Source organism: Pteropus vampyrus, unplaced genomic scaffold (genome assembly GCF_000151845.1).
Source record: "Pteropus vampyrus isolate Shadow unplaced genomic scaffold, Pvam_2.0 Scaffold23, whole genome shotgun sequence".
Classification (NCBI taxonomy): Eukaryota; Metazoa; Chordata; class Mammalia; order Chiroptera; family Pteropodidae; genus Pteropus; species Pteropus vampyrus.
The window spans coordinates 8,710,302-8,728,937 of NW_011888804.1; the positions used below are offsets into that span (position 1 = coordinate 8,710,302).

An 18,636-nucleotide genomic window follows, 5' to 3' on the forward strand; every position below is an offset into this window, starting at 1 on the left:
GTCTCCACTCCCAGCCCAGACGTCCCCCTTGCAATAGACCACTCTCCTGAATTCCAGTCCTGCCTCTGGCAGTGCCAGCTAACCCTGCCCAGTAGGCTCACTGCCTCAAGACCAGGGACTGGGTCTGTCTTGTCACCACTGTATATCAGGCTACTAACTGGCACACAGCAGGCACTTAATAAACACACGGCGAACGTATACATGCATGTAACTTCCCAGCTTCAATCATCATCAACATGTTTACAACCAAATGAGTTATATTTTGCTCCCCAAAATCTGGCTGCCCTTTGCACCTTTTCTTATATCTCTGAAAAGAACCATCTTCTGTCAAACAAACCTAATGTTTAGGTTTGTCTTTTAATCTTCCACTGTCATGAGACCTCTGCCACTCACTATCATTACGCCACACTACTACTACCCAATACTGTGCTAAACTCCCTGCATGGACTCGGTCACGTGACCCTGGTTAAACCAGGATAAAGGAGGAATCGCTCTGCCCCCATTTGAAGATGCGCCAATTTACATAAGCCCCACGTGACCCTGTAAGGAAGACACACTTCCGCTGCCACTTTACAGACGAGGAGACTGAAGCACAGAGAGGAGGCCGCCTGCCTGAAGTTACAAAACTCAAAAGAAGTGGAGGTGGAACTCTAACCCAGAGCCCTGGGCCCAGTCTGTGCCCTTCCCCACCACGTACAATGCCTCTCAGGTGAGCACTGATTGATGCCTGACGCCTGGCTGGTTTGGGGCCCTTGAGGCCTCCAAAAACTCCTCTTAGGAGAGCACCCTCATTCTCACCTCCCTCAGCCTTGTCTCCAGCTCCAGTAGACGATTCTTGTCACTGTGGTCTTGGTGGCTGATTTTTTCCAGCTGCTCCTCCAGCTTCCGGTTCTGGGCCTCCAATTTCCCAGCCTGTGTCTCCAGGTAAAACTTCTGTTGCCTGAGTTCTGAAATCATCTCTTCCTGAGCCTTCCTGGTGGGGGTGGTAGGAGGAGCCAAGCAAAATCAGAGTCTCGTCAGAGGTGAGAGCATGTCCCCTCAGAAGGACAGACAGAAACAGAGCGAGAGGTGTGCCTTAGTAAGTGACCACGGTCATTCCAGGCTAGCTCTGCTCTGACCTGGCCTTATGTGCATGATCCCAGCATGGGGACCTGAGGTCTATTTAATCCTCATGGCTCAGCGTCCCTCATCTATGCGATTAAGTAAGGTCAGGGGGGATGTGAGAGGTACTACTATGCCACTCCTTTAGTAGGCCCTTTTTTGTGAGTCTGTATAGGAGGACCCTATACAGTACCATGAGTACCCTAATGACTCATTAAGGCAGAAGATGGGGAAGAAAGGGCGCTGAGGAGAAACAGTGCCATTCCTTCTCCTTCTCCGTGGACCAGCACGTGCTCACCTCTCCATCAGACCACTCAGAGCATCAGAAGCCGGAATGACTCAAAGACCAAAAAGCGGTCTCCCAAGACGGTTTCAACTAAACGGAGATGTTTTAGAAGATCTCCTGAAAACTGTAATTCTTTGGGGGGAAAAGATTAAGATTAAAGTGCTTCTGGAACAAAAAGAGTCCTTGCTGAACCCCAAACTTCACCCCTCTCCCCCAGGGCCTGACTTAACAACAGCAAAATGGACGGCCCATCTGGACGCACACAGGTTCACCTCTGGCAAATTACGGGAGGCAAGGCCGGGGAACAAGGACCGCAGCTTTCCAAAAGCAAACTATAAATAGCCTCATTAGAGAGAGCGAAACACTGTAATCTGATGGCAATGTGAAGCATTTAAGAAAACTCAGCTCAAAAAACAGGACATGGCAGAAAGAGACCACTTAAGAGAGGGCAAAATTTCATTAAGTACGGGGTAGGGAGGGGTAGTGGGTCAAACTACAGAAGTAATTAAATCTGCTCCAGCTCCATGGGACAGAGGAACAGAGTTTATGCCACCAGAGAGAAGACCAAAGTGTAATCATGCACGCAGTTAGAATTTGAATACTTACATGTTCCTCTGGGTAAAAAGGCTGCTGTTGGCTGCAAGTTTATTGGCTTCTGACAATTCCACAATCCTCTGTTCCAGGGATCTGATCTTGGAATCCATAGCATTGATCATCTGAAACACAGGGGATCCCTGAAACCTCACGCACAGACAGTTGTCCCAGAATGAGAGTAACGTAGGCCGCGTGGGAAGGGTAAACGTCTCATCTGAAATGCAGGCAATCTGACCAGAGGTAACAAGGGACTCAACTGGCCTGTCACCCTGAGGATCACAGATCTTACTGCTCAAATGAATGGCTCATACTTGTTTTATTACACAGAGATTACACGTCCCCACACTAGCTAATTGGCTTACATTAAAAACATGCAGAAAGTCCTATTTCCGGAGCCTGACACTCTATAAGTAAGCGGGCCTCATTAAATCCCCGTGTCATCTACATGTGGCCTGAGCCTGCAGGAGCCTCTAACCTGAATCTGCAAGTTCATACTTCTCATCACCCGTGGGGCTGTCATTTTCTGAGTGATTCCTTTTTACCCAGCCACTATTGTCCTAGATTCTCTACATCGAAGTTTCGCCAACATAATGAATCATAAAAATCGGGGGGAGGGGGGATGTCCTGGTTAAAAATACAACTTCCCAGGACCCTCCTTTGGAGATTCTGACGTAGGAAGTCTCAGTGGGGTCTCAGATAATATGCAGATTAACAAGCACTGAAGGAGAACCGCATGAGCAGTTCCTCTGAAACACCTGCCTACATGGATTAGAAAGGAGAGAAAGAGGCAAATAAAAGGAAGACACATGAAGGAGGCCAAGGGACACTGGGCATCTTGGCAGGGAGCATTTTGAAGGATGATGTTCTAGCTGGTAACAGATTGGCTCTTAAAGAAGAGTGTGAAAGGCTAAATTGGCCGCCCTGAGCCGCCACCTCCACTGCTTTTACGAGAGGGAATTCACAGAGAGAGCTACCTGTTAGCAACGAACTCCACAGGACAAAACAGGAAAAAAAAAAAATTCATTGGCTGAAATGGACTCATCTCAGGTGTGTGGTTCCTGGCATGGTTTACAAACCCTACTTTCAAGACTGGCCTTGCGATTCCTTAGACCTACCGCCTTCTGCTCGCTGAGAATTTTGCCTTTCTCGTGGGCCTCCTCTTCGTGTCGCTGCATCATATTCTCCAGAGTCTCTTTATCGGCCAGGTCCTTCTTTATCTGATTGTCCAAGACCTGTGGGAAACAAAAGGAGAAGTGAGTTCACTGAGCAGCAAAGCTGAGCAGGAAGACTAACCGGGACCACTTGAGAAAAACGGGAAAAGGAGGGGAAAAGCAATGAAGAGGACAAGCCCTCCGCACTCTGGGGCAGAGAGAGGGGTTGGGAGTCTGTTTCTCAGCCACGAGGAGGTTAAGAAATCAGGTCCACCATGAAACAGCAAGTAACTCATGGACTTGAACTAAGAGCTTATTTTAAAATCAGCAGTCAATAAAGACCCGAGTGGTATATCCAAAATGGAGGGGGGCTCCAAAATTAGAGAAGAAAAAAAGAGATCTCCACAGATCTCATAATTTGCAGACATTACCTGGGGACAACTTTATCATAGCCAGTGCACCAGGAGTTTTCAGAGCATTACTTGTTCTTAATTAATTGTACCAAATTAATCTAGATAGCTCTGGGCTGTGTACAGAGAGATAGAGAGCTGGAGCCTGAGAAAGTCTGTGTGACCAAGGCTGATGTTCAGAAACAGCCAGGGACAAGAGGATTTTTTTGCCCCACCAATGAAGTAAGTGGAGAGTCAACATAAAAGAAAGGAAAAAAAATGTCTCTTTCCTCCGTTATTTCCTCTGATCCAGATGCAAAAAAAAAAAAAAGTCACTGGAAAGAGAAACTTTCCCCAGGGGAAGAGAAATCATGTGTTCTCAGTGCTGAGAACACCACTGTAAGCACCTACTGTTCCCAAGAGGGAAAAAAATGAAACGGCAATGGTGTCACCATCCGCCAGCTTGATCTAATGTTCTGCAAGGCACACACGCAGCCCTACCAGTTGCCAAAACAAGCCAAAAAGGAAAAAAAAGGAAGACATCATAACTTGTCCGAGCCTTTGACCGCAACGCTGTGTTTCTCATCTGCGAGAATCTACTCTGCTGTTCTGCACAACACCAACTGCATTTGTCACTGAGGAGAAAGCTGAAAGAATTGGGGTCACCCATGGGACTGAAATCTGCCTTTCCCACAATGCCTATTGTGAAGGGACCTTCGTAGCTTATGGGGACATCATCCCTAAAAAGAGCCAGGCAGCAGGGAGGGGGGCCACGAGATAAAGAAAGGAAAGAATGGATTTCAAAGAGGGCTTTAAACTAGAACCGACTGATGGAAAAAAATAGAATGAGAGTTGGTGGAGAAGAACAAAAGGTGGAGGACAGGGTCATGGGAAGAGGGAAGATGCTCAATAGGAGAAGCGGCCCATTCTCTTAGATGTCGGGGTGTGATTCTAAAATTATGAACAAGAAAAGGATAGAATCTAGGGTATGATCATAATTATTACTAAAGCGGCCTTACAGAGCCTGAAACGGAAAACATAAAGCGGAACAGGCTAAAAAGAAATGCTTTCATAAAAATTCCGGGAGGGATAACAGAAGAAAACAGATCTTTCCTAGGACCTATAAAACAAAGTTCTTTCCATCTGGAAGGCAAGAGAGACCACGTAACACCTACGCCAGGTATGCTTTTTTACGAGGTGCTAATGCAATAAAGCACATTTTCAGGATGCCTCTGCTCAAAACAAGACCCCAGCTCTGGCAGTGACGCATACCAGTAAGAGGTAAGGCGAGCCTGAAGAAATAAGTCTCTGCCAAGAACATACACATCTCAGCTTTGATAGGATCAGACTAGCAGGAGGATGAGCAAGAAGATGTTTGGAAGGAAGCAAGGTATTTGAGAGATTCCACTGCAGACATTTATATCAATTTAAGTCAGAACATGGCTTTTTGACAAGAAAGTCAATATAATCACACAAATCACAATGAATTTTGCAAAAGGTTATTTTCATCATGCAATAGTGTCAATGGACTACTGTATACATTCTCATAATTGTCTGAAAGTTAGTTTACTCCAAAGATAAAAGTCTAGAAGCCAGTGAGAATTCAAACCAAAAGGATTGGTATATAAAGTTTAAAATGCACTAAAGTAGAGGATCATTGTCACCTTTGAGTTATTTTCCTATATATATATATATATATATATATATTTTTTTTTTTTTTTTTAAATGAAAAATAACCAAAAGTAACACCAAGGGTAAAAGAAAGAAGGTGCCAGGGTGGTAAATGGTGACGATGCTGTGGGAGCACGTACATGTTTGGTTCTTCAAAAAAGGTCAGCTCTTTGAGAATATCAACCAAATCAACAACAGCATCATCATAAAAATTAAAAGCCTCCTTCACTGTCTGATTTGGAAAAGGAAGAAACAATATTTGAGATGTAATCCCCAATGTCTGATTCTCAAGAACATAAGAAATGAGTTAAAGGCTTGGTCCAAAATCATAATGAAAATGTGATGTGATTTTTAAAAGGAAATAAATAGGCTGGCATCTGTTTCTGATCACTGAATTTATTAATAATAATCAAACTGAAATAATTTCAATAATTGAAATAATAACTGATTGTATCATTTTATATGGTGGGCTAAATTATTTAGGTCAGCTATTGTACAGAGAATAACTTACAATGCTGGATAAAATACGGAAAACATTTTCCCAAAAGCACCTAAAAGTTGGCAAGAGAATCAGAAATTATAGACTAAAATCTAAGTGAAAGCATAAACCTAGAAAGGTAAAATGGGCACAAAGCTGTTTTTAACTTGAGGGATTTACTAAACCAAATAAACTTGAGCTTCATTTTTAATAGCTTACAAGGGTAAGAAGACAGACAAATCAAAGCTCAGGGCCACCCCTCAAGGTGGGCACACATTTTCACTTAAGATCTCAAAGAATTCTCATTAATAATTTTCCAAGGAAAATGAGCTGTGCACCAGGAGACAGCCACCATGAACCAAGAGAAACCACAGAGCAGAAACAGACCTTCCAATACTTCAGATATTGCAATTATCAAGACAGATCATAAAAAACTAGGCTTAATGCATTTCAAGAAATATAAAACAAGCTTAGAAACGAATGCAGGGAATAGAAAATGGTCTTAAATAATCTAGGAAATTTGAGAAAGAACCAAATACAAAAAATACGATAACTGAAATTTAAAAAGACTGATTACTTTCAAAGAAAGCAAAAGTTAGGCTGACAGCCGACTTCTCAATAGCAATAATGAAAACCAAAATTCAGTGGAATGATAACTGCCAACCTAGAATTCTATCCCCAGTCAAAACATCTTTCAAGAATAAGAATGAAATAAAGACATTTTCAGACAAGCAAAACAGAGAGCTTGTCAGCAGCAGATCTACACCAAAGAATGTCTTCAAGGATATACTTGAAACAAACAAACAAAAAGGATCCCAATTCTGAAATAGAAGAAAGAAACTGAAAGCAACAAATGTGGCGAATCTGTCTAAATCTAAAACATCTTGGACTGAACGACAGTGGGTCAAAAAACAGTTTAAAGGTGAAACTGAGATACACGATGACAACATTTTTTTAAAAATATTTTTTGAGCCTCTGACGTCCAAGTGTCCATCTGGATAACACCCCAAAACCTCCCACCATAGCCTGAGGACAGCATTTACCCCAGACAGTCCTTTGGACTAGCAAGAAGTGGCCCAAAGTGCCCAGGAAGAGAGAGAAGCTATGTGGTGCTACAAGAGGAATGCCAGGAAAGATCAGAAAGTGCCGTTACTTTAATTTTTTCCTCGTAGTGCTGCTCTTTCTGTTTCAGGTGCACCTCTAGGTGCTGGGCTGAGAGCTGGGCCTCCCGGTGCTTCTCCTCCAGCTCCTGGACATAAAAAAAGAGATGGTCAGGTGTGCAAAGGGCAGGGAATAGCCAATATACATTAGACAGTCACAGGAAACATGACTGGCACAGGCAACAGGCATCTGTTCCTTCATCACTAGCCCTAAGGCTCTTGGGAAGGAAACCACCACTGAGCCTTGGCCCTGGGTTTCCCAAGTCCAAGTATTCACACATAGACACACACAGCTGGTGGGCTAGGATCAGAAATCTGTCAGTGTGACAGGTCAAACAAAGACAGCTCTTCGGCTCTGCATAGAGAAATAAGAGTAACAAGGCAACATTTGAAAGTTTAGTACAGCACAAAGCCCCTGACTACTACCTTGAGCCTCGGGCCATTTTCACTATTATGACAGCCTTAAACGAGAAAAGTAATTTTAATTTACTTTAAATTTAAAGTTAATTTATTATTATGGTAAAAAATATTTTGTATTTTTCTCATTAACAAAATGATTGCTCAAGAACCCTAGCTAAGGAGCAAAACTAACGTTACAATTCAAACACTTTGAGTTTGGAATGATCATTTTAACTGACTGGTACATGGAATACGTGCATGGAGACATTCATATGATACAATGTTTACATGATACAATGCTAATGGGAACAGAGCAGAACATAAAATACACTAATAATAATGATGTAAATATGTATGCGTATGTAATAAAGATGGGAAGAGAATTTGGAGTAACATAAGTAGCTCAGATTGAATGTTCTCTTCATTCTTCTAAGTATTCAGATTTTAAACAAAATTGTTATTCATTTGAAAATTATACTATTCATTTGCCAATGTATTATAAACGGATCTATAAAAGGCAGCATTCAATTCAATGAAACATTCTCTAAATGCAGATATCATATCTGCATCCACATTAATTCTTATGAATCTGGACCCATTAGTTAATTACTAATAACAAAAGTCGTTACTCCGAGTTTTCATCTCTTCACAGTATTATGAAATTTTTCTTTGAAATGGAAGTAATTACTAGAATTTTAAAGAATGAAGAAATTATACAGGATATGTCCATGAAATGGGAAGAAAACACTTTCAAATTTGCATGCACATAAAATGTTACTGATTAAGCTCTTGAAATTCTAAAGTCTGCAAGTGTTGACTTTGCTTTGGGGGGGCCAATAAAGTGTTCAGCTTTAAGAGCAGGTGTTCAAGGTCTGTTGCAATCTAACCGATGTGATCTTGAAAAGTTGAACTTAGGACATGGTTCCATAGTGTAGCGGTTAGCAAGTCTGCTTTACACACAGAAAGTCCTGAGTTTGCGCCCCAGTGGAGCCACGGTCCATGGTCTACGGCCATGCCACCCTGAACGAGCTGGATGTCTGATCTCAGAAGCTAAAACAGGGTGGGGCATGGTTAGTACTTGGATGGGAGACCACCTAGGAAGACCAGATGCTTTAGGCATAAATAATAATAATAATAAAAAACTGAACGTAAAGAGGACTTTAATTAATAAAAGCATACTTTAAGGGCTTTATGTACACTAAAAGATCTCCTGCAATGACTTCTTTTATTAAAGCAAAAGACTGCTATAATGAATGAGAACCCCAATTATCTGTTTGAAAAGTTCTTGCCAGAATAGCAAATATTTTGAAACAATGACAGTTTGGGATCTGTTTCCAAGCATTATCATTATATGATGACATTAAGGACCACCTCTGCCCATGTCCTAGATATTTTGCAGCCTAAGCACAGGGTTCTTGAGCAAAAGGCACCTTCCAATAAATGAAGTCACAACTGCAAAGGTACTCGAGCAGGTGACAAGATAGATTAAGACAGAGAAATCTGCTTACTTTTCCTTTATGTTAGAAGTCACTTGATAGTCAGCTTAATTTCAGTTCTCATAAGATAGCACAGGAGTGAAAATCAGAATCTAAAACCAGGTCCAAAACTCAGATACCTGAGACTAACAACTTTAAGACCAAATTTCTGGTCTACATATGAATGGGAATTTACAACATATCATCGAATAACATAGAACTCTATATACCTACATTTTAATTGCAAGTGAACCTTTGGAAAAGCAGATATTCTAAAATCTGACTTCTTGGCAGTTTGGCATTTTTTGTTGTTGTTGTCATTTTTTTAAAACGTTAACTTTTCTATACGTATTGGATCAAACTCTTCAGTCCTATTACACAAACACTGTCGTTTGCTGCTATATTTCCAGCTCCTAGAACAGTGCCTGGCACATAGTAGAAGCTCATTAAATATTTGTTGAATGAATGAATGAACACATCACCAGTAAACAGAGAAACATTTTGCAACCACAAGAGACTTAACCACTTTGTTTGCACCAAGCAAGAGACAGCAGTGGTGGGATCTCGGTGGGTTCTAATCTCACTCATGTTAAAATTCACACACTTGACAACCGCCAAGAGAAACTTCGATGACGGAACAAGAGAACAGAAAAGAAAGACTAACAGCCACATTTGCCTTTGTGTACAGACGTATATATGAAGACTGTGTGTCAAAGCAAAACAATCCAACCAATTTCTCCTTCAAGAGCATCCACAGGCTCAAGAAAATATACAAACATAGAAATGTAAAGTTTTGAAGGATTTTTTTTTTTTTTTTTTTTTTGCATTAAGTATAGACCTATAAGTTGGCCATTCCTGAGGTCATATGGTTGCTGGTGACTCATTTCCCAGAAGTGATGCAGAGAGAGAGAGAGATGAAGTAACCTGCTCACCACCTCGCCTCCATATGGTAGAGAGGAACAGCCGACTACTCGAGTCTCTCCTGGGTGGGGGAACTCTGAACGGACTCCGAGTCATCACTAAGTGGCACCAAATTCTTGGCTTTGGGACTGAGATTCAAGGAGAGTCCTTCAAAGGTTCGCCTGCCTTCCACCCTGGCAGGGACAAACACCGCCCGAGCCTTCCTTGATTAAGTTAATTTGGTTATTAGAGCCAACAACAGAATCATGATGATTACAAATCTAAAAAAAAAAGATCTGCTACATCTAAGGAAATTGAAAAAATAATAACAACAACAATCAACTGTAGCAGAGAGAGTGAGTGGGTGAACATGGATCTGTGACAAATACTACACTGAGAAAAACAATTCTGCATGACTAATTTCTTTCTCCTCCAAAAACAAGGATCTGGGTTTTGGTCTAAACCCCTACAGCTTTTTAAATTGGCTTGCGAAGTTAACAGCCGTACAAAACTCTGCTAAGAGAAGCACATAAATGCTATTGTAAAAATCTATCGGAAGTGACAGAGGATGCACTTTCATATTTTAAAATGTCAGGCCGTAGCAGACAGAAGCAAAAAAAATAATAATATTTACGGATCTGTTACCGGGGCTGAAACGTCCCACACTGGGTCACTCGCACTCTCCTCTGATGTGGCGCATACACTGAAGCCGCTTCTCTTAACTCACCTACGCGGAGATACGTCCCCTCTTTTGACCCCCTTCCCTCTGCAACCTCTAACCTGTTATCTTTTAACTCTTCAACTTTCGTTCCTGCTCACCAGAATTTTATCAGCCATCTGCTGGATCTGTTGGGATTTTGTCTGGATGTCATCCTTCAGTCTGTTTTCTCTACGCTCCATGGTCTCTAGCCTCTTTACCTTGTTCTCCAGAGAATGGCGGCGTTCCTGTAGATCGTGAATCAATCAGAGAATTTTAATGGAGTAACTGCTATGGGCATAACGCCTGCGCCGAGGGAGAGAGCCCTCAAGAAGCACACACTCGAGGCGGAAGGGGAAGTCTCAGGCACCCGCGGCAACAGCGAAGAAAGTAAGACTCTATCATTCGAGTACTCAGCTGTGAAGGTTACCAGAGTGCATTCATTCATTCAAATATTTACCAAGCGCCTACTATCTGCAAAAGTACCATGCTAGGCATCACGGAAAATACAGAGAGGAAGCCGGCATAATTCCTGCCCTTGGAAAAGATAAGACAAACACAGATAAACATAATATAGGTTAAGAGAGGGAAGAGCCATACAGCAAATAGGTACAGAGTGCTGCGGGAAGTCGTAGGCAGGAAAGAGGACATTTTACCCAACAGGTGGCGGGGAAGAGTCGCAGAGACGCGGGCTTGGGAGAGGGCTGGGATGTGGAGGGCAGAAGAGGTTGGAGGGAGGCCTTTCAGACAAAGGCCGGCACATCCGCAGAAACACGCAGGTGGTCGAGAGCCATTTAGGTCCCGGCTGAAGCCCAGAGTGGCTACAGCTTAAGATGAGTGATAGGGAGTAGCAGCAGAAAAGGTGAAAGGGGAGTATTTTCGGGTCAAATAGCTGAGTGTCATGTACCGGGCTCAGGGATGCACCTAAGATATTTGGAAGCCCTGAAAGGTTTGGGATGGGGCGGGGGGTGCTGACGAGCTCCTGTCTGAGGTCCATGAGTCTTAGGGTGTATGAGCTAGCTAGAAGGAAGGAGCGACTGGAAGCAGAAGTCCAAAAAGTTACTATTTGCTCAGCTAAGAGGAAGAGGGCCTGGACTCTGAGACCTACAGAAATGGCAAGCGGGGGATGGATGGGGGAGACATGCAGCTGTATTTAGAGGACTGAGTGACTCACTGAATGGCAGGGTTCAAGGAGAAGCAGAGATGATGTTAAGGTTTCAAGCCTGGGGTGGCTACATGAATGACGGTGGCCCTGACCGCCATGAGGAAATTGAGAGGGGAACGCAGCTCGTTGGGGAAGAGCCCGAGTTCCTTTTAGATTCAATTCACTGTTCAGACACCCAGTCAAGATGTCAGGGGGACAGTGGGAAATACTGCCTGAAACGTGGGTGAGGATGGCCCCAAAGAGACATGCCAGCACTGTGACAGGGAAAGGCGGAAGGCCCAGCAACAGGGGGGACGGTTGAATCAAACTATGGCACATCGGTTGTGTAGACCAATCACCACGGCGCTACAGGAGGTGGAGAGGAGAAAAAAGGAAATTTCACTTTTTATTGTATAGTTTTCAGTACTGTTTAAGTTTTTGACAATGAGGAGACACTTGAGCATTTCCTATATAATTATATGTAAACAATTTCAACAACAACAACAACAAAGAATATGAGAGAGAGAAAAGGCCCAAAAATATAGATCTGGAAAGTCATCAACACACGGGTAGGTAATAGCTGAAGCCTTGAAAATTAACATGTTATTAACACTGTGGGGAAAAGGCAAGGAAAAACAAGGGTACAGAGGGAAGGAAAAGAAAAACTCAAGGACTGCGTTACAGTTCATCTATGTAACCATAAACCCTCCCAGACTGGTGAGCAAGTCGGAGGAAAAACAGAAAGGGAAAGCTTTTATCGAAACATCTTTCTACTTGAAGCTGCTATGACAAATCTTCCTTTTCCCCTGCGGGGAAAACGTTTCCAAGCCTCTCACATTTCAAAGATATTTGCAGAAGGGAAAGCGGTTTGGCCCAACAGAAGCAAGAGGTGGCTGTGTGGTTCCTCTCCCTTGGCACAGCCAAAGGCCGGTCACAGTTGTTCGCAGGTGGCCACGCCCGGACCAGTGTCAGTCCACCACGGGCTAGAAGCCTCCTACTCACCTCGGCCTCAACTAGCTTCTTTTTTATGCCCTCAGAGGAATCCTCGCGGTTCTGCAGCTTCTCCAGCTCACGTTCGGCTCGCTCCTTTGCCTGGCGGATATTCTGTAGCAGCTCGGTGGCCTCTGCACTGGCTTTTACTGCCTACCAGGAAAGAGGGAACAGGACACAGATGGCCAAATTTATTCAGTATTCTCAAGAGAAAACATCAGGGAACAATAAGTATGTAGAGTATATCCACTTTTCAAAACAGATAAACATTCACTTTATTCTGTTACTTCACCTAAGATGCACTTAGATATATATGTATATATTAACATTACTGAATTTGGAATGCATCCTACAATCAATATTGACAGCATTTTCTTCTTTGCATACATAAGATAATGATGTACCTGAATTTCACTAGCATCGCAGATTCAATGCAACGTAGTAAATGCAAACACGAAAGTCTAGAATGATTTATTTACCCAGGTATTAATGTATTTACATCAGAGCATTAATTTTCTCCATATTTAATTATCTCATTTGCTAATTTTCCTATGGGGAATTTTTACTACGTTTATAAGAAAACAAAGATAAAAACTACAATTTAAACTTTTTTTCTTCAAATAAATACCTTTCGAAGGGCACAGCAATCATTGTGTTCATGGTAATTTGCAAATCCATATTTTTTAAAAAAACAGCTAGACCTTTTGAAGTTAATTTTTATTTGGGTCTTAACTATATTGCAGCTCTTACAGCACCACAGTAAAGCTCTGCATTTAAGAGACCAACAGCTTCCCACTTACTTGCTTTAAATTAAAATTTTAAAAAAATAGAAACAAAATTTAAAGTGGGAACTGCAGGAAAACTCCAATTTCAAGACCAGCTCTGTCCAAAATGGGAGCCACTAGCCACATGTGGCCCTGGAACACGAGAATGTGGCCAGTGTGACTGAAAAGTAAGTTTTTAATTTTATTTAAGTTTAATTTATTTAAAAACTGAAATAGTGTATATGTTTTATTTGTGACACATGCTGCCACAATATTTTGGATATATTGTTTTAAATAAACTATATCATTCAAATAATTCCACCAATGTTTCTCTTTGCTCTTTCTAATGTGCCTACTAGAAAATTTTAAATTACAGCTATTGCTGACACTTGTGGCTTACATCAGACCTCTGGTGGAGACCACAGTTCTAGACGAAAACATGAGTCTTCACACAAGCTTCTAACTGAAAGAGGGCAGTACAGGTTTTCTTTAGTGAGCTCAAGAATAGGTAAGAAGAGGAGAGATGAATGGAGAAAGAAAATGTGGTATGTAGTCAACGGAATATTACATAGCCTTGAAGAAGGAGATCCTGTCACATGCTACAACATGGATTAAACTCAAGGACATTATGCTAAGTGAAGTAAGCCAGCTGCAAAAGGACAAATACTGTATGATACCACTCATGTGAAATATCTAAAGCAGTCATAACCATAGAAAACAGGTGGTTACCAGGGACTGGGGGAAAGAAAGGGGAAATTAGTGTGTAGCAGGTATAGAGTTTCAGTTTTGCAAGATAAAAGGGTTCTACAGATTCTTTGCACAATGTGAACATACTTAACACTACTGAACTGTACTCTTAAAATGGTTACGATAGTAAATTTAATGTTATGTGTCTTTTAACACACTTAAAAAAAAAAAAAAGAAGAAGAAATAAGAAAGGGCTCTGTTAAACTAAGCCAGTAAACACATTCACAAACATTCACAAGGCATGTCTGAGAACCACATTCATTCTGGCCTTTTCATTAGCATTTCCAGTGTTCGACTAGCACGAACTTTTGCAGGATTCTATAAACCAAACCCACCCCCTTCCCCAACCACAAGATGACTCCACGGCTCCTCCCACATTCCAGCAATGCTGCCCACAGAGTTTCTGATTGAAAGCAGTCTGAGCCGTGAACAACACATGCATCTCTTTACAAATGTGCAAACTGGGGAGCCTGGCCCCATGAAGGGAGAGGGAGCCGGCTTCCTGAGCTCTGTCATAGTATAATTAGAACTTTTACTTGAGAGTCTCACACAGCTTGGTTTTTAAAAATAAACACTGCTGACACATCTCAAAAGGAAAAAGTATATTCATAACTCTCATATTTTCAGGTAATAGCTCACTCCCCCTTCATTTTCCTCAGTGCTGGGTGACTAATTCTGTTTCTTTCATCTCTCACGCTCTAGAACACGGCAAAGTAAAGTATTTGGAAACAGAAATTAAGGTCCCAAAAAGTCACTTCGGGCTTACCTTTTCCAGCTTCTCTTGGAGCTCCTGAATTTTGAGCTGCTGCTCAGCATTAATCTATAATTAAAATCCCAGGAAATAAAGCAAAAGATAAACCAGTATTAAGATCTTGCTACGTTTATTGCAGTCCTATTTCCTTGAGGCTTCTGTGGGGTCTTTTTGTTTTGTTTTCCAGTACCTACTAAGGGAGAGGAAGAACAGTGGCCTATCCGAAAAGACTAGGTGTCCCGGTGCAAACCTCCATGCTGACCATTTCTCTAGAACCAGCAACATACAAACCGCAAAAAGAGAACCAAAGTCGCCCAGCACCTTAAAACAATGAGAATTTCTACAAATGTTTTACTAAGAGTCTGGGTTTATTTGTTGCCCTGAGCAGGCATGACAAGAAATGAGGTGTCCGTTATGCCTTTTAGCACCATAGCTGAAACTAAAAGTGACCACCCAGAAGTTGACCATCAAAATAAACCTAGACGAAAGTTCTCTATTCATTGCAAGAGTATTCTTCCCAGTGACTGGCCACTGATAGTAACTTTTAAAAGATTATCTACCAAAAACAGCAATACCAATAATGGAAAATACCTTCTCCAGCTTGGAATATTCTCCCACTTCGGGCTTCCCTTGATCCTTAGCCTGTAATTTAAAAGATACACCATAATGGGAAGTCTCGAGAACATTAAAATCTAATAGATAACACTGCCTGCTGTACTTTCTTGGTCTCTGTGACCAAAATAATAATGCGGATGATGATAATAAATAGGTTATCTTCTAGAAAGACCAGAGGCTTTCCAGGGTATCCGATTATTTCCCAAATGTATACTCATTAAGCTAGTATTCCCTTTATTCTTGCTAAGATCACCCATGACTCTACCCCCTAAACACCCTGCTGGCTGGTGGCTAGCTACCTTCATCAGTTTATGCTGACACTCTGTGGCTTTCCGCTTGAACTCTTCAGCGGCGAGCCGAGACTCTCTCAGCTCGGATTCATAGAGATCACTCCGTCTTCTTGCTGAAACCAGGTCCTCTTCCAACTGATTCATCATCAACCTCATTTCTTCCACTTGAGCCTGGTACTCCTAAAGAGCAACGGCAGAAAGGTGAACTTCAGAACTCCTAAAAGAGTACTTTGACCACAGAGGGGAGATGAAAATTGAAGAGATTGGCAGAGAGGAGACCTAGACAGAAGGTGAGTTGACAGATGGGCAAAAGGGAGAGGTGTGGGAGGACGAAGAGGGAGAACACAGTGTTAAATCTTTAAACTGTTTTAATGCAGAATCTGTATTACTAGTAACACCATTTGGAACGCATGTGCCTATAATAAAATCTTTTGAGCAAATAATACCACAAATAAGCAGAACACCTCTAAGCATCTGTAACACAGGAAAGCTAGAAGGGATGTTCTTTAAACAACCAGGATAAACTGCTTATGTGTAGCTTTCCTCCAAGGGTAATCGTTTATATAGATTTGTCCTTTAGAAGTCATGTGCTCCTAACATAATTAGATATGGTACTAGTTTTAAAATTAACCTTTCAGATGGCACAAGGGGATAATTGGAAATCTTGATGGAAAGAATCTTGGAAGGTGAAACTCATCATGTCAGTTTCTCACCATTAATTTTTCTGGGCCCAAAACTGAATGATGAAACTTAACAATGCTCTTGAAAAGCAAGTCACCCTGAAATTTGGAAGAGTCACAATACTCTGGCTCTGGTCAAAATAACGTGTGAGAAAAATTCCAGAGAAAGAATTATCTTGTTCCCTCAAGCAAACCCTTTAAAGTGATCCAAACAGCCTGACCTTTTCTAAAATGCATTTCTAAGATCAAAACAGAACATATGAAATGAGGTTTTTCAAAATTGGATTTACCAGAAGAAATGGGCAATGGTTTTGAAAATTCTTTGTTAGCAAAATCAAAGTTTATACATATAAAGATTATGAATGAGCATTTATCCAATCCAAGGTGCCTGGTGGGGGTGGTATATAAAATGAAAAGAATAAGGAATTGAATCAGACTGTCTTTGACATTCACAATACACAGTGAATATCTCTAAGATCCATTCGCCCAAGTAATAATTGAAGAGGTATCAACAGAGCAAGGATGGGGCTTTGTAAATAACAGGGTATAGAGTAAATCTTTCATCCTATTGTAACAGGCAATCCCCTCAGTGCACACAAAAGGAGAGGTGATATTCCTATGAAGATTGGGTAGTTTTCATGCAAGCACACCTCTCTCTACATCATTGGAAAGGAAAAAAATGTCCCCAGAGTAAAGCACGGTCTCATTTCACTCCACCCAAAAATATACTGTTATTGAAGGCCAATCTTAGAAGTCCTGGGGGAACCAGTTTCCCAGGTGGTGCACTCTGAGTGGGTGATGTGGGGTGATAAAACCAAAGGGCTTTACAACCTGCTCGCGGTGATCTGAACCCAGAGCGGAACGTGAGCCATTATGTATTATGGGAGACAATACATCTTCGACTTGGGGTTTTTCTAGAACCCTCAGCGAGGGTCGCATTCTGATTTCTGTGGCCCTGAGTACTGCGGCTTCCTGGACGCCTTCCTCCATAATTAATTAACTGATTGATAGATAGAGAAATAAAATGAAAATTATATTTTATAACTGTGTTCATATAAAGCCCAAAACACTAATATTATCTATGAAAAGTTTTTTGATCTGAAAGCTCAATTTCTTTCTTCTAAAGTGAAAAAAAAAAAGTTTGTTGTTTTTTTTTTTTTTTATCATTTTATGGGCACCCAAAAGTACCATGAGCCCTACCCACAGCCACAAATACCAAAGTGTGGAGAAAGCAGAGCTGGGAGAAAATCTTGGGCATCTTTTATCCTCAAGCTCCCTTTTCTTTCTTAAACTTGTGTCAGCGAGAAGGGAATATAATTTTCATGTTTTGGCAAGAGCAAGGACAGAGCGTCTGTTCATCCTCCTCAACAATTCTCTTGCCTCAGCTGTTGGTGCCCAGGGGAGGAAGGCAAAAATCAGGCCACATCTCTGCCAGCAATCTGAACCCCTGGGGCACCCAGCCTGCCACAGGCACCAAAAGGAATTCCGTCTACCTCACTTGTTGAGCCGCTGTTATTATGCTGGATACTTCAAGGCAATCTTATCAACCCAACAGCTAACCAAATCCCTGCTTCAGAAAAAGTCTGAGAGATCATCGGGTCTGTGTCCAAGGACAGCTGAGCGAGCCGTCGTATCTCAGCACGGACTGAATTATAAATCACGGCTGAGCGGGATCAGGATGGGAACCATGAGCAACTTTTGAAGCCTGTCTAAGGTAAGTCTTCTGAATGGAGCGTCAGAATTTTGTGGAAAGGAAGTATCAGACATAGTCCTATTCAATCAGAAATCCTGAGACAACGAATGCCTTCCATATTATCCAAACTTCTGTTTCCCGTCCTGAGGAGTGTGCCAAGGGGAATCGGCAACTGCCAGTAATGACGCATGAATCAAACCATCACGTGAGACTCTTAAATGTTTGTACTTTAAACCAAATCCAAATACTCTATAGGGAGTAGCTAAGTAGAAGCAAAATATTAAAAAATTAATAGTTGTATAGAAATTAGCTTTCGAGATAAAGAGTGGGGGCAAAAAAATGCCAAATCTGGGAGGAATCGGCATGCTGCAAACCAAATATTAGGAGTTTGCTCAAAGCATGAAATGCTTTTTTTCTGGACTGCAAACAGCCTGCTTTCACAAAACTTATCAAAAGTCATTTTAATAAATCCTTCTTCTGATGAGAAATCAAATCTGAAACTAAGAAGTCTTCTTTGTGGAACTTTTAGCAGTCGTTAAATCTAAAACTCCACATGCATGCCAACTGTGATATGAATCACAAAAGACATTTCTTTGAACTTAACCACCTTTCAAAATGTTCTGATAATTCTGTTTCTATGGAATTCATGGACACCAGCTGC

At 41.7% G+C, this 18,636-nt stretch overlaps 1 protein-coding gene across 1 annotated transcript in view; it reads right to left on the minus strand.

The window, feature by feature from the left end:
* Window positions 1-18,636, minus strand: part of CIT (citron rho-interacting serine/threonine kinase) — a 158,540-nt gene that overhangs the window by 59,428 nt on the left and 80,476 nt on the right. The window contains exons 14-22 of the mRNA XM_023528160.1: window positions 15,612-15,782; window positions 15,289-15,339; window positions 14,713-14,766; window positions 12,448-12,588; window positions 10,424-10,549; window positions 6,824-6,919; window positions 3,097-3,213; window positions 1,994-2,103; window positions 799-973 (exon numbers count right to left, since the gene is read on the minus strand). Of these exons, the coding sequence (XP_023383928.1) occupies window positions 799-973; window positions 1,994-2,103; window positions 3,097-3,213; window positions 6,824-6,919; window positions 10,424-10,549; window positions 12,448-12,588; window positions 14,713-14,766; window positions 15,289-15,339; window positions 15,612-15,782 (1,041 nt within the window). The remainder of the gene's footprint in view (window positions 1-798; window positions 974-1,993; window positions 2,104-3,096; window positions 3,214-6,823; window positions 6,920-10,423; window positions 10,550-12,447; window positions 12,589-14,712; window positions 14,767-15,288; window positions 15,340-15,611; window positions 15,783-18,636) is intronic.